General features: G+C 38.3%; 1 protein-coding gene across 1 annotated transcript; it reads right to left on the bottom strand.

The window, feature by feature from the left end:
• Window positions 1–1,612: 1,612 nt before the first annotated feature.
• Window positions 1,613–24,635, bottom strand: vapal (VAMP (vesicle-associated membrane protein)-associated protein A, like). The gene is made up of 6 exons (XM_061731022.1): window positions 24,346–24,635; window positions 12,895–13,047; window positions 7,396–7,499; window positions 5,513–5,593; window positions 3,384–3,554; window positions 1,613–2,570 (listed from the first exon to the last, which is right to left on the bottom strand). The coding sequence occupies exons 1-6, from the start codon at window positions 24,401–24,403 to the stop codon at window positions 2,409–2,411; spliced, it is 729 nt and encodes a 242-aa protein (XP_061587006.1). The 5' UTR covers window positions 24,404–24,635; the 3' UTR covers window positions 1,613–2,408.
• Window positions 24,636–25,551: the final 916 nt, after the last annotated feature.

The raw sequence follows: 25,551 nt of genomic DNA on the forward strand, positions 1-25,551 counted from the left end.
AAAATCCCAAAGATCCTCAACGGGATGAAAGACAGCGATAAGAAAACTGGACCAAACTTCTTCTGCAACAATTTTTTATATTTCTTTATATTTCAATGTGTAGTGATCACATCTGAGATCAGCTGCAGCAGGAGAAGCAGCATCACTAAAACGATACCAGAAAAGCATCCTTGCTGGATTTAAGCTGTTTAATATCAGCACACGTTGAAGAGTTAATGACTCATTAAACAAATACACAACTCCTGAAAACGACTTCATCCAAAACCAGTTAATATGGAAGTGGAAGTCTTTTTTCTTTTTTTTATAATTGTGCACGGTTTAGTAAATTCCCTATATTTTTGCCCGGGCTGCTTGAATAAGAAGTGATTGATGTGCACGCAGATGTTGGCGGCGGGTTTCTCATATTTACATTGAGACTGATTCACACTAGAAGCTCAGCCACAGCTGAAGACGCACTTCTTCCACTTCCTGCTGCCAAGAAGGAAAACTCCACATTTCAGCAGAATTCCCACAGCATCCGGTCCCCGCGTGAATCGCTGGACCGTCACGCTTTCAAAGGATGATATCAGGTTACAGTGAACAAATAATACATTCTAAAAAGAACTTTTTGTCATCAAGCTGAATTTTTTAACTTTGGGACAGAAAAAAAAACCACAGGTTTGGGTCACGCATTAAGTTATAACGTAGGAAAAATATATAAAAAAAAAAAAAAAAAAAGACCACCTCAAAAACAGAAGAGTTGTCATTTCGAGCTCCAACCTTCACATTCTTCCATCCCATCATCCAAACTGACCCAAGCATTCATGCGGATTCATCTGATCTGTAAAGCTTCTGCAGGAACTGCAGCTTTAAACTGAGCTTCCATGTCTGATAATTAAATTATTAGCACCATCACTGCATTGTTTCAATAGAAACACTAACCAAATAATACAAAATAAAAAGTATGAAGGCACCCAAACGGGAACTTTCTTTTGTCTCTCAAGATTAGTTACTTTAGAAAATGGGTGCCTACATTTACACGTTTTTATGATAATTTAGGTGTATTAAAACCCTGAAAAGTAAACACAACCAGCCCCAGAGAGCTTCTTTATCAGACCAAAGTGATCCTGTGTGCTGCTTTTACTGTAGCTCAAACATCGGGGGGATTTTTCAGATGCAACACATCTATCAAGTTATAACGTAGGAAAAATTTTTTTTTTTAAAAGACCACCTCAAAAACAGAAGAGTTGTCATTTCGAGCTCCAACCTTCACATTCTTCCATCCCATCATCCAAACTGACCCAAACATTCATGCGGATTCATCTGATCTGTAAAGCTTCTGCAGGAACTGCAGCTTTAAACCGAGCTTCCATGACTGATAATTAAATTATTAGCATTTTATGGGTTTGTGACTTTTGGCAACTCAGGACACGAGGGGAGATAATATCGACAGGAATTATACGCTGCCTCCGAGACTGTAGTCTGTCCTTGATTAACGGAGAAGAAAAGAAAAACAAACGCAGGCAAACATACCCACACACTGAGCCGGCCACACCTCAGAAATCAGTTATTTTGTCGGTTAACGAACGTTTAAGAGCGCGTCAGTCAAAAGAGACACAGGAAAAGACAGCTATGAAAACCACATTTTTCATTTTTATTTTTTCATTGATCAATACCATGGGACAGGATTTGAAGAATGGAAACCTTATTTCAGTCAATATTTTCCTCAGAAGAAATATATGTGTTGTAATATAAGATTAATAATAATAACAATAATAATAATAATAATAATAATGTCTGCATTTGTGTCATGAGGAGAGGGACAAATGTACAAGGAGGAGGCACCTGTATCCCCAGCTGGACCTGAACATCCCAACACAAGAAGAAGAAATTACAAACAAATTTACTCCCGAGGCGATCCAGCAACAGACAGCAAGGTCTTTTTTAAATGGAAGTTCTGTCCTTTTGTTTAAAATTTAAAATAACATTTAAAAGACACCTAACGTTCCATTCATTTCCTATTAAAACAACAGAGAGAAAGGAAGGAAAAACAAAAACCCCTGAACTTTTAACTGCTTCTTGCCGACGGTTCGCCATTTGTGCATCTGTCGTGTTCGTGTACGTCTGTCGTTGTCCCGCCTCATTTGTGAAATCCAAACAAACAAAAAGAAAAGACAAAAAAAAAAACTCCAAAAACTTGCCGTTCTTTACTCAACTCTGTGCGCACTAACTGTGTGAGACTGTACAAAGGCGACGCCCCATAATGATGCTGTACAGGTGTGTTTCACTGTAGGCCACGCGACCAATGATATGGCAAAGTCAACAGAAAGACTTCTCGGTTTTTCCAGGCTTTTTTTTTTTTTTCTCTTTTCTCTTTTGTTTTCGCTGGAGCTGGAGTTGGGGGATACTGCCGACATGCATCTCCCAGTCTACACGATGAACTTCCCTAAGAAAAATCCCATGAAGAGTGCTGCTATGACAACGAGGAGGGAGGGCAGGAAGGCGGCGCCGGCGTCTCGGCCGAGGAGGTTAGTTGAGTTTGATGTCATGTGGTCTGAGCGGGGCATTTTCCTCATTCTAATACCCTCATCCTGTTAAAACACAAAAAACAAAATTACAATCACGAGCATTTAGGCCTGTGTTGAAAAAAATCGATTTCACAATTCTAAATCGATTCTCATATTAATTCCTAAAAATCGATTAATATGTCTAAAGATCGATTTTTTTATTTTTTGGTTGCTTTTTTTTTTCTTCTTTTATTTATTTATGTATTATTTTTTTCCATCATTACATTACAACTTTTGGTAATTTTTTTGTTTATCCCCAAAAAAGGAATTTTTTGTTGGACACGAGAATAACTGGTGCCATGCTTTTGCCTTTAAATATGTTTAAAGGTCTGAAAACATTAAAGGGTTATAATTGCATAAATTGTCTATATTTTATTACTTTATATACTGTGTTGTGGTTACATTTGCAAAAAATGCTAAAAACCAAATGCTCAAAAATTAAAAACCAAAATAGACCGAAAATGGAACAAATAAAAACAGAATGTGGGAAAAAATAAAAACGATTTATTTATATCAGCGTTCTGGGAGCTGATTGGTCCTTACAGCATCATTAGCTGCCAATACTTGCTGTTTAATCTCAATATAATACTAGTAGTAATATTTTGCATAACTACAGTCATATAATTCATGCAACAGCTCCAAAAACAGTTTTAATAACACTAACCCAAATCAATATCGGAATCGAATCGAATCTTGACATTTGAATCGATCCCCAGCCCTACGAGCATTAATGGGGCAAAGGTGCCCAAACATGTTCATCATCCCGCTACCTTAAACAAAACGGCTCATTAAATCCCACTTAACGATGTTGGGAATACAAATGGAGAGAAGTCTGACCTTTAATTGCCGGTTTTCGTCTGAGAGTTTATTGATCTCAGATTGCAGCCTCTTGCACTTGTCCAGCACCTTCTTCATCTCTGTGTCGTCCACCCCAGACGTGGCCGCCGCCGCGGGCTCGGCCTTCACCGAGTTCATGGCCGGGGCGGCTCTGGTCGCCTCCACGTTATTCTGCCCGACAGAAGGAGGTGAGAACATGACTGGAGGTTCAGCTCAGCGCGGCGCGGTGCCAGCTAAGTGAGGACGCAGCATCGAGATTGTCCATTAACGAGATCAGACACATCTGATGTGGGATGTGTCTTTTGTGGGACGGGCGACATGACGAATATGGGTCAATGACGAATAAGGATTTTCAACAGGTCAATTTTAAAATAATAAAAAAAAGAATATCTATTGCAGTAGTTCAAACATTAAGAATGTTGTGTACACATAAATTAATAAAAAAAAGAGTTTTTTGTCAAGATGAATTGGCACTAGCCTTAAAAAAGGTCATGTGGTGCAACCATGATTCATATTAAAATAAATGTATTTCCTTAACATCTTGACATCTTTTTGACAAGTTTTCAGTATTATACAAAAATGGTTGTTTTTTTAATGGTCGCTCCACATGATATTTCATAAAATGGACATCATCAGTCAAACTTTGTATATTATGATGGAAATATAAATGTGTTGCAATCTTACACGCTACAAGACATTTCGGAAATCATGCCATATAGGGCAGAAGATTGATTAAAAACATTTAGAGTGATTTCAAAAACAAGAGTCATGGTCGGACGGTCGCACCATGACACATGGCACATTTTGATGCTTAAAACAACAACAAAATCCCAAATAACTAGTATTTTTTGTAAAATTCAAGTGAGTCCATATGTGGGACAGGTAGTTTATATATTTGGTATTCTTTTATCCATTTAAACCTGTTTTGAATTGAAAAAAAAAATCTGTTTTTCAGAAAATATAGGCGTCACGTCATTGACCCATATACGAAACCATCACTGCATTCAGTTTCAATAGAAACACTAACCAAATAATACAAAATAAAAAGTATGACGGCACCCAAACGGGAACTTTCTTTTGTCTCTCAAGATTAGTGACTTTAGAATTTAAACGTACATTTTTATGATAATCCAGGTGTATTAAAACCCTGAAAAGTAAACACAACCAGCCCCAGAGAGCTTCTTTATCAGACCAAAGTGATCCTGTGTGCTGCTTTTACAGTAGCTCAAACATCGGGGGGATTTTTCAGATGCAACACATCTAAAATATCAATAACTATGTACTTTTGAAATAAAACCCAATAGAAAAAGTTTCCTTGACACATTTCACACGTAGTAGTCAAAAGTAGTGGTGATATTGTTCCTGTGTATATTTGTTAAAACAGGCCGCCTCTACCTTACAGGTTTATTTACAGCTTATACCACACATCACACACATGCTGCTTTTAACAACGTGTTGGTGCTTTAAAAAGCAACAACATATTCTCACTTGAAAATGTTTACTGTGGCAGCACAAAGCTTTTTCTTTTCTTTTTTAAAAGATGTGCATCATGTGGAAAATTATGGTGGAGTGGCTCAAGTAACAAAGTTGTAAAGACATACTTAAAGGCTGTTTATAAATCACCTTTTTGGAAGTTATTCATGTCAGAAAAGACCTCAGAAAATATCAACTTGTAAAAAAGGGCAGGACACGTCCTATTTAACACAAGAATATTGTGTTTTTCCTGAAATCATTGAAATTTCGGGCATCATTTAAACAAGCTCACAGTTACCAGTCAAAGTAAATTCTACATTATGGAAACCGCTACGACAGCATCGACATATATACTTCTACACTTTTACGCGGTGCAGAAAGTGTAGCTTTTCCATTCACACCTTGAGGAACATTTATCAAACAATGTGGTTGTTTGAGGCTACGCTGATGGCGTTGGATACAGGAACAATAATCAGACCCGGCCTCTTCCTCCTCTGGGACCAGTGGGCGTGCTCGTGAATCTCTACAATAAAAAACATTTACAAAACCCAGATCCTGGCATTTTCACCCACAACAACACATTTTAACCGGAGCTTCACCACTTTGTACCATTTGAAACCAGAGACAAGCTATGAATACATGAAAGCGCCTCTTACCGCTTTATCGTTGTCAAAAGGCAGCTCAAAGACGCATCTCAGCTTGGAATCCATGAGATCATCGGGTTTTGCATCTTTCCACTGGTGGAGATGAAAAAGGCGCATGTTATTCATCAAGTCAAACTGCTAGCAGCTGGACTCTGTCCACGTGCATGCATATACGTCGATGCGCTCACATGCGCCGCACCGCTTCGCATGCGAAGCGACGCTGCAACCGTTTGAAATTCAGGGACATGAAAAATGCACCGCTTCATTTTCCAAAAACAGTCGTAATATTGATCTCATTTATGAACACAAAAACAGCGACACACACTCTCGTAGGTGTGTGTCAGCCCCGGGATTTCAGGAGAAACTCTTTTGAGTCCTGGCAGGACCTTGTGCGGGTTTTCTCTGGGTACTTTGGCTTCCTGACAGGGGACATTCAGGCTGATTGAGGAGTTTAAACGGCTCATAGGAGTCAGTGCGTGTGGTTGTTAGTCTGTATGTGGCCCCTGATGGACTGGCGACGTGTCAATGTTTAGAGTCAGGCTCTCTACTCTGATGCTATGAGGGTCAAAGACAGAAATAACTCCTTATAAGTATAAACACAGAATCATAATGGGGTTAATCAAATTCATACCTCTTATATTTCAATAACTTATGAATTTTGATATCCAGTCACATACTATTCAGATTTATAAATAGAAACCCAGAGATTCTAACACTGACTTCGTCTCCTTGTGGAGCATGAATCCATCATTTTACAAGGAGAAATATGTCCCTCCAATCTTTCTTTGAACAAAACTAGTTATAAACATTTCAAATATTTTCTTTTGTGCCATTTTCACATTATTGCAGCTCAACTGTTTTTGTCATGCTTTCAGAAAATATATTCACATACTCGCAGGTTATGATTGAATGGGAGGTTGACTACTTATTAAAACCAGTCTGACCACAGCTGAATTAATTTTGAGACTCTCACACAAAACGCAGGCTCATGAGCACTAATATGAACTATCGCAGCCTTTGCTGTCCTCTGGTGGACGAACGGGAACCACATCCTGGCTTGTTTGATGTTTTGAGCTCCATCAAGGCCGAAGGATCTTGCCTTGAAAGAGGATTCCCCCCAGAGGAGAGTTAAAAGGTCTGACTGTAGATGTAGGAATTTCAAATATAATGAACATTCACTGACACGTTTTCAAGCATTTCAAAATGTACCCTCGTCTGTATCAAGTCATTGAGGCGTAAAGAGTTTATAAAAAGGGGGAAAATCAACATATAATGTGTTTGTTCTGGCCGGTGTTGACTCAAGAGGAAACTTTACACGATGATTCATACAGGATAGTTCAATGCCCATTATTGAGAGAAAAATAAAGAAAAGCTAACACCACCTTGGATCAACAAGTTTGTCTTTCAGCTAAACCAACAGCCGTTCCCTGATGTTCCTACTCCATTCACACCGTTTTGCACGCCGTTTTAAACGACTTCTCTGGTGACTAATCAATAAAGCACAGATAGAAGTGGCAGGAGGGTCTACTGCCTCTTCTTCAAAGGGTTTTACTGCGTCACTTCTGTGTCAAATTCATGAACAGTTCTTCATTTCTTTGTGAAAACAATCAAAAATGTATTAAATTTGATTAGTAATGGAAATTATTAAGTTAACGGGTGGAGGACAGCTTTTATAAACTACGCCTTATGTGTAAACTTTTTAATTAAATTTAGGGGAAAAAAAATTAGGCTTGATAATTAATGATAAACACAAAAAGAGATAATAAATCATTTCATCCCGCACATCATACTGTTACCATCTAAATAGTTTATGACATTAAAGACCAGAGTGCAACGTTTTTGGCAGGAACTTGTAAGGCACATCTTATTCATGAAAACAAATGAAAATAACTTACCAATGCATCCATGTCAGAAACATTTGGTGGGGCAAAAATCGTCTGCACCATGAATTTGTGTTTACTTTTCTCATTGGGATCATAGTCGAAGGGTTGTAGCATAACTGTGAAGAAAACGCAGAACGCTCATCAGAAACATCATTAGTTTTCATGCAAATCAACCAAGGTAAGTGCAATACAAGGTGCAGTACTTGTGCACCTGCACAACTTTTCATGACACTTAGCAAGCTGCTTGTACAGATTGTCAAGTAAAACTAGTCGCGGTGCGACTGTGTGTTCAGATCGTCCACGTGTCCATCTCTGCGTCTCTCTCTGCGACTACGACCTGGTCTCCCTGGACCAGCTGCTGCAACACCACTACTTCTTGTGACTGACAACTCCACCGATTCTTATTTACTGACTAAAGTCTAGACATCTAAAAATATAAAAACCAGTGCCGCATATCAAAAACGGCAGCTACAGGACTGTCTCGGAAAATTAGAATATTGTGATTTTCTGTAATGCAATTACAAAAACAAAAACGTCATACATTCGGGATTCATTACAAATCAACTGAAATATTGCAAGCCTTTTATTATTTTAATATTTCTGATCATGGCTTACAGCTTAAGAAAACTCAAATATCCTATCTCAAAAAATGAGAATATTCTGGGAATCTTAATCTTAAACTGTAAGCCATAATCAGCAATATTGCGACGACAGATTGCGACTGAGAAAGAAGAGATTGAGAGACTGCGGGGAGAGATTGCAGACATACAAAGGTAGGAGAACTGATGCTCAAAACTTAGGACGTAATTTTGAGTTGCCCTTGAAATTGCAGAAATTGGAACGTGATTAGAAAATAAGGAGGAATTACAGGACTGTCTCAGAAAATTTGAATATTGTGATAAAGTTCTTTATTTTCTGTAATGCAATTAAAAAACAAAAATGTCATACATTCTGGATTCATTACAAATAGACTGAAATATTGCAAGCCTTTTATTATTTTAATATTGCTGATCATGGCTTACAGTTTAAGATTAAGATTCCCAGAATATTCTCATTTTTTGAGATAGGATATTTGAGTTTTCTTAAACTGTAAGCCATGATCAGCAATATTAAAATAATAAAAGGCTTGCAATATTTCAGTTGATTTGTAATGAATTCAGAATGTATGACATTTTTGTTTTTTTCAAATTGCATTACAGAAAAAAAGAACTTTATCACAATATTCTAATTTTCTGCGACAGTCCTGTATGTTCAAACTCGTTCATGTATTCGCCGGTGTGAGTTCATTAAATCGAGAATCTTTTTCCCCATGTTTTGTGACGGTGACTATCGAGTTAATTTCTCTAAGTTGGTTTATTATGCCATCTTCTATCCAATTCCAATCAATTTAAAGGAATTTAAGTCATTTACTTTCCAAATCCAATTTTCCAAATAGATATCACTTACTCCATACCATTTTTAAAAGCCTCAAAGAAGGTTGTTTTTTTTGTTTGTTTTTTTAACTTAAATAGGTTTCGTTGACCACTCCAAAACTCAATATAACCCATTTGAAGGATTGCTTTTACAGGAGTGGGTGGGGAGATTGGCGACGCTCAGCATAGACCTCACCGTTTTCAGTTATCTGAGATTTCATTACAACAATTCCTAGAAGTTCTTATTCACTTTATTCTCCACCTCAGATAGTACAAGTGTGACCGACTGAAATAACAACAGCATTGATTATACACACACACACACGCGCACACACACACACACGCAACTGTGCTTTGATTTCAGATGTATTTACATGTAAAATGACCATCTTTGTTCGCGGGAGCAGCGAGCAGCATCCTGCCAGCAGCAGGACAGGCAGAGATGAAAGTCGATCGTCTGAGCTCGCTGGGCTTTCCTGGCCACACTTCAATGCCAGAAAAGCAGGTTTTGTTTGATCCAGTATAAACACTATTGTCTGATTTTATACCTCGTATACTGGACAAACACTTTCTCCAGTATTCTGTGAAAATACACAGGTAGATGATTTATATCCAATATTTTCGTTCCACCTCAAATCCAACATTTCTGTCGGGACAATGGCATGGCTGCCCTTTGCAGGAGCACAGTGACAAAAGCAACCTAAGGATCACCTTGAACTTGCATAACTCCCGTCAGTTCGTGTCAGCCAGTTGTGAGCTTTTGTTTTATTGTTACAAGGCTGCCGAGAGGCGTCTCCAACAATTACATGCTGCCTGGTGGGCAAATATCCTGAGACTGCATGTTTGGCCAGTTCAGGACAATCCTTTTGTTTTTTTTTTTTTTTTTTTTTTTTTTTTAAAACCAGCTGAGGTACTGAATGTCCTTCAGGCTTAACGTGTTTACAGCCCCAAGACTTTCCTTTATGAGTTTGAAGCCTGTAAAAAATCTGTAAAATTGTATGTTTTGCATCTTTGTACTTTAGTTTGAGCATTAAAACCACCTAGCTGTTCGAACAGAAGTTGTTCGTGGTCTCATTTTTTTTTTTAAATCTATTTTTTTTACATTTGGGTCAGAACATGGATGTTAGGATGTTACGATAGGAACTAGGGCTGGGCGATATGTCCTTTTATTAATATCTAGATATTTTTAGGCCATGTCACGATACACCATATATATCTCGATATTTTGACTTAGCCTTGAATTAACACTTTGATGCATACAATCACACCAGTATAATGATTATATATGTCTACATTAAAGCATTCTTGTTCATACTGCATTAATATATGCTAATTTTAAATTTTCATGCAAAAAGGGGGAAATCACAACTTAGTCAAACGCACGTGACTGACGTATGTAAGTAGGTGCGCTTGTTTTATGTCTCTGAGAAGGAGAGACGAGACGAGAAAGAGTGAGAAAAGCCTGCAATTTAATGCCCGCGGCTAAAAGCAAATGCATGACCATGTATACTCGAATATTCACGATATAGTAATTTTGTACATCGCACAGAGTAGAAGCCGCGATACATCCAGTATATTCGATATATTGCTCAGCCCTAATAGGAACCATCATTACCCAGCATCCCAGCATGTCATCTTAGCTCTTACATAAATCAATATCTAGCAATGCTAAGTATCCTAAGTATCCAATTATTCACTGCCTGGTTGGACTTCAGTTGACTTCAGCCCTCCATGCATCCGTTTAAAAAGAAAACATTTGATTACTTAAGCCTGAATTACTTTTTTCAGCCAGACAGTACATAATTTAATCAAGTGATTACCACTGTTTATGAAAGTTTAACGACTCTACACCCGCTGTGTAGGTAATTTTCTGAGGTCAACATCTACTTAAACAACTGGCCTGCAACATATTTCAAAAAAGGTTGGGACGAGAAAGTTTGTACCAGTTTGAGTTGCATTATCAATTTTTTAATTAAGAAGAGGTTTTAAAAATCTTCATATACAGTATAGAACAAAAGTTTGGACACACTTCCCCCATTTGTTTGAATGAGAAGGTGTGTCCAAACTTTTGGTCTGTACCATATGTTTACCACTCTATTATCTGAACCCGTTTCTTCTTCGTCTGCAGGACATGGTTTTGAGAAATGCCTAGATGTCCCTCGAAATGAATGAAGGCCATAAATGTTTCTCTAAAATCTCAATGTACTTTTCTGCATAAGAGGTGCCATCAGAGAAGTGTTAATTGTTGTTGCCAAGGAGACTGATAACCGTAACTATCACAGACTGTTGCTGCTGATGTCAGCGAGTCTGGCTGGACCTCATTCCTTCATACACTGAATCCCTCCAGATTCCTTACATGGATTAGATAATATGTCCTGATAAGGGAGAAATGTGCAAAACCCGTCACATATTTCTTTGAGGAACTTTGTTTTTTAACAGTTTGATTATTTTCTCACATTTGTCGACAAACCTAAGATTCTCTCTCCACCTTTGCTCCTCGTTGATAGATCTTTCGTAACAAATCATCGTTACATCCACTTGTTCAAATATTCATTTCTAAACCTTATCCCACGTAATATCGCTAAATTCCACTTTCCATTCCTTTTTTTTTTCATTTTGATCTGACGCATTCCTGAAATGCAGGAATTTCATGTATGTTAACAAACAAAATGCGGATGATCAAAATAAGATTCATAAAAGTCACTGACTTTTTATCTGCAGTTATAGTTTACCTCTCAATTTTAAAGCAGCACAACGTAACTTTCAGCTTTTCTGAGTTTGTCGGCATCTTGTGGACAAAATCGGTAGTGCTTTACCAGAAAGAACACTACGTTTCCCATGAGCACCAGCGCGTACTGCCGGAAAACTCCTGTCCCGTCGCGTGCATTTGTTTTGATGAGAGAAGACAGGACGCTTTTCCGTTTCACCAAGTGAACAGAAGGAACGCAAAAAAAGATGTTAAACTGCTGGAAAGGAACTGGAATTTACCGGGATACCTTAAACAAGGAAGCCAGGGAGCAGTATATGGAGAAAATAATGATTATTAACGGTCTGGATCCATATGAAATCCCTAAGAGATCCCTGAATCCCTGAAGAGCCATGTGTTTCAATAAATGTGTATAATAGTACAACATACAGTACATGTTTTGTATCCCTCTTACTTCTCTTTTCTTTTTTTTTGACTGCTATATTATGTTGAAGAGGCTCCGAGGCGTGAGCAATATTTTTGTTCTCCTCGTGAGATTATTTTTTTCCTCTGCAGCTACAAATAGAGTTAATATTTTTTCCTCAACAAACTAGTTTTATCTGAAGATTGGGGTTAATTGCTCCGCAGAGAGCTGGCCAGCAACTGCGTTTAGCTGGCGAAGTGGGGAATAAAACCCGAGTTTTGATCCGACGCCCGTCTGTGTGAGTGTTTGTGGTTTAAGGTTGATTTATGGTTCTGCGTTAAATCGACGCAGAGCCTACGGCGTAGGGTACGCGGCGACACGCACCGTACGTTGCGCGTCGCCACGTACCCTACGCCGTGGGTCTGCGTCGATTTAACGCAGAACCATAAATCATGCTTTACTGTGTGTTTGGTCGTTACAGCCGCGATCCAAAGCGAGCCGACGGCTCTTTCCCTCTTTTACTTTGTTATATCAGATACTTGGCCTCCGTGGTTCTGCCTCCGAGCAGGAAACCGTTGAAAAGTTAAACCATTAGGGTCTTTTCCCCACGTCTGTTGTGTGTGGAGCTGCTGCAGCAGCAACTGGTAACCAGCTTCTGCGGAGCTCTGCGCTCCACGCCCCGCCCATTTTCGTCTCGACTGCGAATCGGGAAGGAGGGGGAAGTGACGTATGCCGTAAAGCAGTCAAAGTCGTAACGATTTGTAGTTTTTTAGTGTGGAAGGGTTCCTACCATGCACCTAAAAGTTACATAGTGCCAGTGAAGGCGATACAGACCCCTCAGACCATGACAGAGGTGTCATTAAACCTGTTGGAAGTTGATGTACCATCACAATGACTCTGATATATGATATTAAGGTGGAAAAGTTACGTAGTGTCGCTTTAAGTGCTAAAGTAAGATTTTAATTTAAAGTTGATAGAATAACCCTTACCAGAGATGCTGACAGTTGCTCCGGCTTCGATGACGCCACTGTTTGGCCGTACACAGTACCTGCGTGGCGCTGTCGTCTTCACTTTGAAACACACTCTTCTGTCAGACGGGTTTTTCAGTTTGAGGCTAGTGGTGACTACATCTGTGAAAGGACCTAGAGGAAAGAGAAAAGTCAAATCCATGAGATTTATCAAGTTTTACATTTCACATAATACCCTTAAAATCAAAATAATATAGCATCATATATGATTGCAAAGGACATACATGTTTCCGGTGAATGAACTGGCTACCAAAAAAAAAAAAAAGGAGAGCGAATAGTCAAAGATTTCAAAATAAAAATCCTCCCCAATAAAAGTAATATTCAAAAAAGTTTTTTAGGACCAAGAATTATAGTCAATGAAAATATATTGTTTTGTTATTTTATTTACTACGACACCCAGTGATGGAGGATGTTTTAGGATCGCTGAGATATTCCCAAATACCTGTTATTCCATCACCAGCCCGACTCCCTGTTCCTGCCTCGTGATGCAACTGGCCACATCACCTGAATCAATCACATTTTCTTCCAGACGGATAATTTTTTATACATGTCCCATGAGGACATTGGAAATGAAGGCCCTGTCAGGTCATATATATCAGGGGATCAATAGTAATATGATAGCTCTCTATCTTGTGACTGAGCTAGCTTCAAATTAGGCCCTTAACCATGGTCAGCACCACTCGGCTTTGATGATGCATGTCATGTTGAAAATGCATCTGGACGCCAAGTCAGAGGTACCCCAAACTCAATCAGAGCAATTAGCCTGGGAGCCTGGAAAACAAGCGTGTCTCATGACGGGTGCTTATCTGAACACATGGCATCAGTGCTATGAATGATGTCCGATTTTACCTGCCAAACCCCCGGAAAAGTGGGCAAGGATTTATTTTTTTTAATGTTAAAACAACTCATGTAATGAGTGTTATCAACCTCCTGATTTTAAATCAAGACACCCTCCCATTCTGGTGAGAACTTGCAACTTCAGCTTTATATGATTCAAAAAAAAATTCTGTTAAAAAGACTAAAATACACTAAACGACTTTACTAATAAAACAATCATGACGCTTTTTGCTAAAGATGTTGCAATACTATGTTTTTCTTTCAGATACCAATTCTGCTACCTGGGATTTAAAACCAATAACATGAATTTACTTTTTGAATTATTGCCTTTAATAATAACCCTGGATGACTGTCGGATAATTGTCCCATCAGCATCACTCGCATCTCTCTGAAACAGCAGGACTTCCTTCATTTATACATGTATAACGTATGTATGTATACATAATGTTAAATTAAGCAGCAAAATCCAACATTTTCAATAACCAACAGAGATAATGACTATTTTGATCATTATTGCTGGTTCTTCTTTTGAGGAATGTCTCTCGTTTCGGAAAATCAAAGTCAAGAGTTTGCCGTTGCGGTTCCTCCATCTTCTACTTTAATTTCATAAAGTCTTTGTGCTCTTTCACTTGGTGAAATCTATTGCTCGCGTTACCTTTAGCAACATTCGTGCCACCTTTGGAAACCGCAGCCTTGCATAATGAGCATTGAAGCTGAAAACAGCCATGTGGCCTTCATAAAGTTAAAGGTCCATAGCTAACTCAATCCAACAACTCGCGTGTCCATCCCCCACCTACTACTACTACTACTACTGCTACTACTGCTACTACGATTTAGTAGACGCTTTTGTCCAAAACGACTTACATCTGAGAGAACAAACATAAGATCAACACTAGTGATGCACCGAAATTAAAATCTGTGGCCGAAACCGAAAAAAATAAACACTTGGCCAAATACTGAATAATACCAAACAATGGTTCTTCGCAGTTTTTCATTTATTTTGCCAATTTTTTCACCATTGCATAAATCAAATAAATGTGCAATGAAATACCTGCCAGTCACAATTTGTCTTACTGGACTTATTGTATTTTTTTCTCATCCTTTTTCATTTTCTCCCGTTCAAATCCAATTAATCGGGTCGCGGTGGGGCGGGGCTGATCTCCGCAATTTGAAGCTTCGTATAATAATTGTAAAAATCTGAGTTATTTTCTTGGAGGATCTCGTCAAACATAGACAGTGAGGTTTCACACACCGCATCGGTAGTACGGGCCCTTTTCTCTGCGCTGTGCGTCCCGCGACCGTCTCCATCACTAAGCAGCTTTCCCAAATCCAACTCAGCCTGGATCATTTCTCGTGTCCTCGTGTTTTCCCCACATCCAAGTAATGATCTGACATGTTTGCTGCATTAACACCGCACGCCCCTCACTCCACGCTGTTTGCTGTTTGATTGTGTCATCTAAAAACGCTGTTATTAATTGTACGTTTTTTTCCCCACTTATTCCACCAAACATTGAAAGTGTTTTTTTGCTATTTTCGGTCAAACAATTTGGGTTACCGAACATTTGGTGCATCACTAATCAACACCACGTCAGAAATGTTTGGATTGTAGTTGCATTAGAAATCTCCAGAGATGATGATGATCATGCAGCATCAGCAGGTACCAGAGGGGGATGGCATGGATGGAAAGTTACTTCAAACACTTCAACATCTGGGGGTGCAGAGGTGCTCCTTCACAGTCGCATGTCCAAGATAGCACCTCCAAACAGAAGTTGTATAGCAACGCTGCATAACTTCCTGCGCTGGCATTTAGAGCAACTAAGAAGAATTGGGGAGGTCTGTTTAAAAAAAATTAAAAGTCTTATAAGCTGATGTGTGGATATGTAGTAAACCTTTATTTTACCAGGCAAGAATTGCTAAGAATACATTCTTATTAAGGCAATGGCTAGGTAGGATATAAATACTCGCAGATCCCGATACCCTCATTTTCAGACGAATTTGAAAGTATTTCTGGAACAACGTAAATTTAATGAGATTAAAAATAACATATCTAGCTGTTTTGAACAAATCAAAATAACTGCAGAGGTTTGACACATTTTCATTGTGGACTAAAACATCATTACACTGCAACCACTTCATCCGTGACATCGATTTCATGCATTTTCAAGGTCCAAAGCCTCTGAATCTTAGCCAAACCAGCGATGCAAACTCACTTCACAAAAATTCCCTTATTATGAAATTTTCACTGAGGAGGAAAAGAACTGGGCCGAATAGCCATACTATGAATCTGTCACCATTTCACAAGTTTTACATTTTGTGAAAATGAATGAAACAATGTAATGTCAATCTTTTACTCTCATCTTTGGGTACAACAGCCTGGCTGGAATACAGACGTTCAGAGTCATTCTTGACGATTACCCAGAGAGATAAGATTACCTGCCGACCAACCCAGCTACAGCTACACTGGTGGGGATGATGACGCCACAGCTATCAACACAGGTGTGGCACAAAGGCATTCCTACAAACTTGAAAAACCTCATTGCAGACAAGATGTACAACCTGATGTTTCTCTAAACAGTCTGTCTTTTCAACATGTTAGCCTTTTGTTTCCTGCTGCAATGAAGAAAGTGGCGGAAAAACTAAGTGATACTCTCCGTTAAGCCATTTTTGTGAACCTGTTAAGATAACCATAAATTTCATTTCACAGTCTTTATTATAATTTCACCCCCATTAATCGCTGCTATTAATCTCTGCATGGACCTTCATGCCTCGTAAATCAGCACACAGAGGACCAACTCAACTATAAACCGCAAACAAACTGTTTCATCTCAGTTACTTAAGAACAGATAGATATTTCCACTTACTGAGAAATTAAGGTATGTAAATGTTATCTGGCACATAAAGACGTAAGGTAATCACAGTCAAAAATCGACCTGACTACTAGGGATGGGCGGTATGGTCAAAAAAATGTATCACGATAATTTCTGGCATTTATCCCAATAACGATAAAAAAAATACCAATACAAAAAGTGTCATATTTCTTTCTTTCTTTGTTTCTTTCTTTCTTTCTTCCAGGCTCATTTCTTTTCTTCTTTCTTTCTTTCAGGCTCATTTCTTCTTTCTTTCTCCCTTTCAGGCTCATTTCTTCTTTCTTTCTCCCTTTCAGGCTCCTTTCTTTCTTTCTCCCTTTCAGGCTCCTTTCTTTCTTTCATATTTTAGGAGATCCTTCCTTTCTTTCTTTCATATTTTAGGAGATCCTTCCTTTCTTTCTTTCATATTTTAGGAGATCCTTCCTTTCTTTCTTTCATATTTTAGGAGATCCTTCCTTTCTTTCTTTCATATTTTGGAGATCCTTCCTTTCTTTCTTTCATATTTTGGAGATCGATCCTTCCTTCCTTCCTTTCTTTCTTTCATATTTTGGAGATCCTTCCTTCCTTCCTTCCTTTCTTTCTTTCATATTTTGGAGATCCTTCCTTCCTTCCTTCCTTTCTTTCTTTCATATTTTGGAGATCCTTCCTTCCTTCCTTCCTTCCTTTCTTTCATATTTTGGAGATCCTTCCTTCCTTCCTTTCTTTCTTTCATATTTTGGAGATCCTTCCTTCCTTCCTTTCTTTCTTTCATATTTTGGAGATCCTTCCTTCCTTCCTTCCTTCCTTCCTTCCTTCCTTCCTTCCTTCCTTCCTTCCTTCCTTCCTTCCTTCCTTCCTTCCTTCCTTCCTTCCTTCCTTCCTTCCTTCCTTCCTTCCTTCCTTCCTTCCTTCCTTCCTTCCTTCCTTCCTTCCTTCCTTCCTTCCTTCCTTCCTTCCTTCCTTCCTTCCTTCCTTCCTTCCTTCCTTCCTTCCTTCCTTCCTTCCTTCCTTCCTTCCTTCCTTCCTTCCTTCCTTCCTTCCTTCCTTCCTTCCTTCCTTCCTTCCTTCCTTCCTTCCTTCCTTCCTTCCTTCCTTCCTTCCTTCCTTCCTTCCTTCCTTCCTTCCTTCCTTCCTTCCTTCCGATGACAAATTCTTACCGTGGGGAATTTTTTTGTCGGTTTATCTTGAACGGTAAAATATCGCCCATTCCTACTGACTACATACATTTCTAAACTCTGTTTTAAATATTATATACGGTATAAATATATATTCTCAGCATAACGTCAACCAGCACTGAAGCAAATAAAACAGTAGAGAAGAGATCTGCACATCAGCTGCACACCCACATAGCTTCCTAACTCTGAGATGCTACCTTTGCTCCAACAGTGTGAGCTCCATCTCTCTCATCTTGTTGCATGTATGCCGAGTTAGGGTCCCCCCCCCCCAGGCCTGTCCTGGTCTAAAAATACCAGCCAAGGAAAGGAGGGCTCTCCCTCTAGCTAGCTAGCTGGAGGAGTCCCAACAGAGGCTCCAAAGCAGACCAGGTCTCACACATGAGGACTGATTTAGCTCTGTCTCTGTGACAGTAAAAGATCCCTCTCCTCCTCGTATTGCTGCTTAACGAAAGAGCAGGAATCAGCTCTGGGGCTCTGTATACCTCTGAAAACTGGTTTCTCTTTTTTTTATTAACAACGTTAGATTAGTTTCTGCCAATACCTGAGAACTGGTTCATACAAAAGGAGTTATCAGATTTCTGACTCACATTTCCTGAAGAAAACTTTAATTAATTAATAAAGGCTCTTAAACGTATACACGGGTAAATACATCATCAGATGCAGAAAAATCTAAATTTGCAGCTGATTGACATTTTCTAAATATAACATGGTCGGCCTGGGCAATAACCCGAAAATGTACCATTACCGACATTCACTGCGATGACCGACGTCAATTTTCCCATGTCTGTAAATTCGGTGTTTTGATTAAAAAAAAGAAAATAAACGTCTTTTTGTCGTTTTCTTTGTGCTGATAGGCTAGTTTCATTCCCCCTTAAGACGGTGTACAGCGTGAGTTTAATTATGCGACTCCACCCATCCAGTCTGAAGAAGGGAAATCCAAGAAAATGGCTGACATAACAGGGCTGTCTAGTGTGAGACTTGCGTATTTCAACAAGTCCACGCCACACACGGCCTTTCTCATTCTGAGAAATTAACTTTACCGCACAGTAAATCCAACAGCCCATCTTACAAACGAGTCACGGTACACTACTTTGCGCTGAGCTCTCAACTCAGAGCAGCTGTCTGGAGTTACGGACCAATCAGCCAATCTGAAAATAGACATTTTTGTTGCCAGCTAAGGGTTATCGTACATTTAGCGTTATCGAGGTAAATCTGCCCAATTTATCTTGATATTGATTTGAGGTCAGCCCTATAACATCTTCTTTAAATTTTCTTCCAGATTTCTTAAAGTTGTAGTTAAAAACAATACGAGAACCGAATACTTCTAACTCGCCGTTATAAACTTCAACACAGTCATACCAGCCCAATTTAGACTTTCATCCATTACACAGACTGTAATACACCAGTATACACAGACTGAAAGCTTAATCTGATGAGAGAAAATGTAAGCCCTGTGACTGATCAGTAATCAGAACAAGTTAAATTAGAGCAGAATTTCTTAAATCGGGTAAAATATGGAGGTCAGTGATCAGATTATGATGGGCCATGTTTGTGCCATCTGGCTAATTGTCCAGATCAATTTAAGGCTCAACGGAGGAACAAATATTCATTCATCCATTTTGATGCAACTCCTGACCCCTTTGGAAAGCTTGTTGGAGTAAAAACAAGCTGACTAAGCACACTAGTGCACCCAAACAGGCCTCTACTGTTGGTTTTTCCAACGTAACGCAGGAATTCAATCACAGCATCATAACACCGTTGCACAAACCAAATTTAATCAGGTACAGTACATTTAAACTTAAATGAAAACAAGTCTAACTTCATTCAGATGTACTTAATATAACATGCATACTGCTATGTAGAAATGTTTAAGTACTATTTCCATTTGATATGGATTTAGATACCTGGGATTTGGTAATGAGATATTCAGCACTGATGATTTTTTTTATTTATTTTACAATTTTTTTTTTTTTTTTTTTTTTTAAACGGACGGATACCCTTATTTTCAGCAGCATTGGCAAGTATTTCCGATATCGGAACTGTAGCTGTAGATTGGTCTGGTAGGGTCGAGCTATGAAGCAGGCAGGCTGTGCTAACAGTCTGTCAGCTAAATGCAGTGGTCATTTCTGATGTCACCACTGAAAAAAACATTTAAAACAGAAAGTCTTGCCATTAAATTTGCTGGCATTCCCACAGCTCCTCAGACAGGGCTTGGACGAAGGTGGACCTTGTCAGGAATCTTCCAGGCGGAAGCCCGCTTGAACCAGCAATAAATCTGTCCTGTTCTTACACAGTCTACCCACTTTCCTGGCAAGACGCTCCTCTAACAATAAACATAAGCGTGTGCGATGCTTACTTAAGATAGGATTATGTATCCTGAGACTTGATGGCATCCAACATGGGGATGTTCAATCCAGAATCGAGGGATTAGGAGGGCAGACTCCATTCAGACCTTGTGATGAAGTGGCCAACACTGACATTGGGCGTGAACACATTTCAGGACAGGAAGTATTTGAAGGTGGTCGGGGACAATTCAATATTCTCTTCATAACCTGAACATGAAAGTGTCCTGGGACAGAATCAGGGACGTCCACTACATTAACACAATTGCCTTAGATAACAACTCATCTACTTTTGCAAGTGAAGGACGGCAATAAAGCTATTTGTCATTTTATTTCTTCTTTGTGTTTGTTGTAGATCTTATCTTTCATTGTACACGCCCTGATTGGTATCAAACACCAATTTGTACATATTTTTGAATAAAGTTTACCTTTTTATTTCCCTTCAAGTTACACCTACAGCCCTACAAACATGTGTTGCTTTTCAGCAACATTCACAGTTTTAATCAATCGTGTATCGGAGAGCATCTTCACAATAATCTATCTTTGGTGGAGCGCCACATTCACAAGCAAGAGAATGCTAAACTGTTTAGCAACCTATAATTTGGCTCCTTAAAGTCAAGTTAGAGAGCATATTATATCGTTAGAGACTTACCTCAAAGCTAATGCTGCCGTCCATTGAAGTCCAGTTTAAGTAACTTTAAGTTAGCATTAAAAACTGCCTTAACATCACCATGTAATAGAAACAAAGTGATGTCCTTATCTTGCCTGTGATTGGCCGAAAGACTCACGCCCTTGTTGCAGTCTACCAAAAACATGTTATGGCGAAGCAGCTGTTTGATATATGAATCATGTGAAAGCAACACGAGTTTGCAGGCATGTAGCTAAGTTCTTTACAGCGGCTGCCTTTGGTGATAAAAAAAATACGCCCATTTGGTGTTTGCAAGGGAAAACAACATGCATGTTTTTGTATATAGCAGGAAGTTAAAGATCAAATCATTCTTTACATCCCATATGCACTTTAGTAAGAAATACAGTACTGAATATTAATTCAAACACAAGTGATACCACAGCTTTCTTCAGACAAACATAGGGATTCATAATAATTTATAAATAAAACTCTCCTCCTCACTTTATAATAAAGTCAACATGTCCTGATGTTATTGTCTGCTCGTAAAGAATTTTCAGAAAGTTTGGTAAAACTTTGTATAGGTTATACTTTTACTTCTTTCAACCAATAGTGACAGCAGATGATGTGAGTCAAGACATTTGCGGTGCTCCCAAAATATTTGACTACCAAAAACATAATCCAAAGTCCACAACTGGCTTCACTGAAAACAGGACTCGTCACATTTCCCTGCCAATTTCTTATTCATCTACTCCAGTTACTGACTCTGAAAGCCAACTCAAAAATCCTCTAAAACAACAAATATTCTTAAAAATACTCATTTTGTAAACAGCATCTAATTTAAGCACCAACTAAATCCCTTCTCTGTGCCATCTTAACAACATTAAAAAGCAATGGCTGGGGAAACACTCGCAGCTGTAAACTTTGCCAAACTGGAATCAAGAAAAAAAGAAAAAGGAACATTTCATTTTTCTACTTTGCTAATCAAATTTGAATCTTAGAAAAATAAACATTTCTAATCTGGATGATTTCTTTTTAAACCTCTCTGGAGAGTGAAAGCAGGCAGTGGTTGATTACAGGTGGCTGGGACGCGTTGGCATCAAGGCTGACGGGTCAGTGACAGGTGCTGCTCAACAAAAATGGAAACTACTTCTCTTCCAATTCAATATCGTGTCTTTCATCATCATCTCTTTCAAACATCAGAAATTGTCAAGCCCAGCATTACTTTGTTATAGTGTGATATCACTACTGACCCATCAACTCTTCTTTTATTATATTTCCTCATAATTAAACACTAATCGGGCAGTGGTCTGTTATGAATTTGGGTACCGTTCATCCTAGCTTGGCCTCTCTCCTCATCCTACATGACTGCAGAGCTGTGTACAAACCCACTAAAACAATTAATTGAGACTTTTTCCCAAAAAAAAAAAACAACATATTACTTCCTCTAAATTCCTGAACTACAGGTAAATGCAGACAAATGGAGAAGGTATAGCTCAATAACTTTTGATTAGGTTCTTTGTTATATATAAAAAGGGAAGAAAAGTGACAATATACTAGTTATGGGGTAAATTGAACCAAAAACATGAAGATAATCAATCCTTACTTGCTCTTATGTGCATGACATCTTTGCCAATTTAAATTTCATGATAGACTATGATTACTCAACCCTGGCAATGACAAGAAAGGGGGGGGGCTGTCACTTTTTAAATGCCTGCAGCATTGCCTATTTCGTGACTGAGACAAACACTAGAAAATACCAGAGTGAATGACAACCGTACAAATGATTTGCTGTGGTTAGGAGAGTTTATCAGCACCAGGAGTTGTGAATTTACAGCACTGAAACCAACAAACCGCAGTTTTACCTTTACTCTACTCACTTCCTCACAAGGACAACAACTTGAACCACAGCAATGCTGCTAATTTAAGCTCTTTTTTTGTGTGTATTGTCTATCAAATGATGAAGGCCAATGCTCTCAAAGCTGCACCGGTCATGAAATCGCTAGACTGGAGTTTAAAATCCTAAAATTTAAAATCTTACTGCTGGTCTACAAAGCACTGACTGGTCTTGGACCAAAATACATGCTGGATCTGTTAGTTCCCTATGAAGCTCCCAGACCCCTGAGGTTCATCTGGATCTGGTTTGTTGTGGTTCCCAAGAACAAGAACCAAGCAAGGTGAGGCAGCGTTCAGTTATTCTGCTCCTCACCGGTGGAACAAACTTCCTGTAGACCTGAGGTCTGCTCCAACTGTCAGCTCCTTTAAATCAGGATAAAAACATTACCGTTTACTGAAGTGTACTCCTAAATTAAATACTTACCCCCTGTACTCTACTGCCCTTACTTTTTAACAACTTGTGCTTTTTATTATTTTACCTCTTTTATCATCTTATAATGAATTAGACCATATCAAACTGGATTATTCAGTGATCTGAAATAATAACTGAATAATCTGTATTGAATACAGCTGTATTTAATTGAATACATTTGATTTTTAAGATGTATTTACTTTAATTGTGAATTGAAGGACATAAAACTGTGAACGTCACACATTTTTAGTCAGCCATAATTAGTTACTTATTTCACAAAAGTGATAGACTACTGCCCTTACTTTTTAACAACTTGTGCTTCTTATTTTACCTCTTTTCTTATCATTTTATGTTATTTACCATTTAATTGCGTATTGCCACTGGTAATGTTGATATAGCACTTTGAATTACCTTGTGTAGAATTGTGCTGTACAAATAAACTTGCCTTATTAGCAGGATAATCAGCGTGTCAGCAGCCAACTATTAAGTGACACATCAGTGAATCTTATCACTGCCAGCAAAGAGAAACCAAATGAGTGGAGAGCTCTGGTTTATCGTGGCTATGTTTGATAGGGATGGCACTTTCCAGGACACTTTAATACACCTGAAAATGAGCCAAAACTGGAGCCAAGCTGCTAAAACTGTCAAGTTTTTAAACCAAGTTTAGTCATTTCCCTCAGTCCAGGGGCTTAACGTGGGGAACTATCCGCCTCAGGTGTGTCCATGTGGAGCTAAAAAGTTAATTTAGATCCACAGCCCCTGCCACTGGTGAACAGTGGTGAGGTTTCAGGATAAAAACACTGTTGTCGTGAACATTCAGATTATTAGGACTTTATTAATCCCTTTGGGAGGTTCCCTGGGGGAAATTGACATCTCCATCTCACTCACTCAGCACTGTCATTTACACATTAAAACACTGCATAACAGCACATTTTACAACTCTGGTGAATCCCCCTGCTTCATATGTAGACTTTTTACTCATTTTAAGTCACTGGTTTAAACCTGGAGTCGTTTTTTTAAAAAGATTGCTACGTGCTGTTAGCCGGCTTAGTCGTGGACCGGGCAGGCCGCCTATGGTGCACGAATCCCGGGCTGCCTGCGTCACTAGAGTCCGAGGCTTCCGCGGCCCGTCCCGCTCCGGTTAACTTAAAATGGCGGTGAATGCTAGTTAGCCTGCTAGCAGCGAGACGCGGAGTCGGCGTGAAAATCAATTCAGTGCATCGGGTTGATCAGATGTTTCCCCCCCGCGCCGCTTTAAAAGACATTAACGTTCACCCACCTTTAAATTTGAGGTCAGAGGGAGGGTCGAGGATGAGGATCTGATCCAACTTGGACATTTTGGCCGAAGGGATGCACTTGGTGTCGGTGTGAAGTGGAAACCGTGGATCCACTGAGCCACTGCGGTGCGACTCCTGCGAGCATGTGAGCGCAAATACTTCAACACGCGAGAGCTCTGCCTGCAAGATCCTCGTGGCTCAGCCGCTGATCACATTAAACTATATTAAAGTCGTTATACTTGTAAATTGAAATACTTGGCAGGAAGAACATGTGATAAAGGATGAAGTCCTAATATGACCCACACAAAGTTAACTGTGTTACTACTGCTTGGTCTGCTGCATGAGTCTTTTTTTTTTAATTTTCGATTTCATATATATTAAAAAAAAAATGACATACATACAAATTAAAAAAAACATGCATATAGTAAGAGATTATGAACACAAAAATAAGTCTTTCATTTCGATTTCATATATATATATATATTTAAAAAGATACATACAAATTATATAAATATATATACTTTTTTTAATTTAAAATCATTTAAAAAAATGTAAAAAAAAAATGCATGTATAGTAAGAGATTATGAACACAAAAATGAGTCTTTAATTTCGATTTCATATATATATATTAAAGATACATACACATTTTATAAATATATATACTTTTTTTTTATTTGAAATAATTTGAAACATTTAAAAAAAATATGCAAGTATAGTAAGAGATTATGAAAATAATGAGTCTTTTTTAATTTCGATTTTTCATATATATATATATATATATATATATACACACATACACACATATATCTATATAGATAGATAGATACACACACATATATATATATACATATATATAAGGATATACATAAATAAAGGATATACATAAATCATATAAATATATAATTTTTTTTAATTAGTTCAAAATACAATGTTTATCTCATACTGCTGCACCTTTGACTGTAAATATATATATATATATATATATATATATATATATATATATATATATATATATATTTATATATATATATATATATATATATATATATATATATATTTTATATATATATAATAAACCTGATTCTGAAAATAATTTAAAAAAATGTAAAAAAAAAAAAAAAACAACATATATACGTATGTATAGTAGAAAGAGATTATGAACACGAGCTCAAAATTCAGCAGTTCATTATCTGGGCTGCAGAGAGGCT

The sequence above is a fragment of the Cololabis saira genome, chromosome 10 (genome assembly GCF_033807715.1).
Source record: "Cololabis saira isolate AMF1-May2022 chromosome 10, fColSai1.1, whole genome shotgun sequence".
Taxonomy (NCBI): Eukaryota; Metazoa; Chordata; class Actinopteri; order Beloniformes; family Belonidae; genus Cololabis; species Cololabis saira.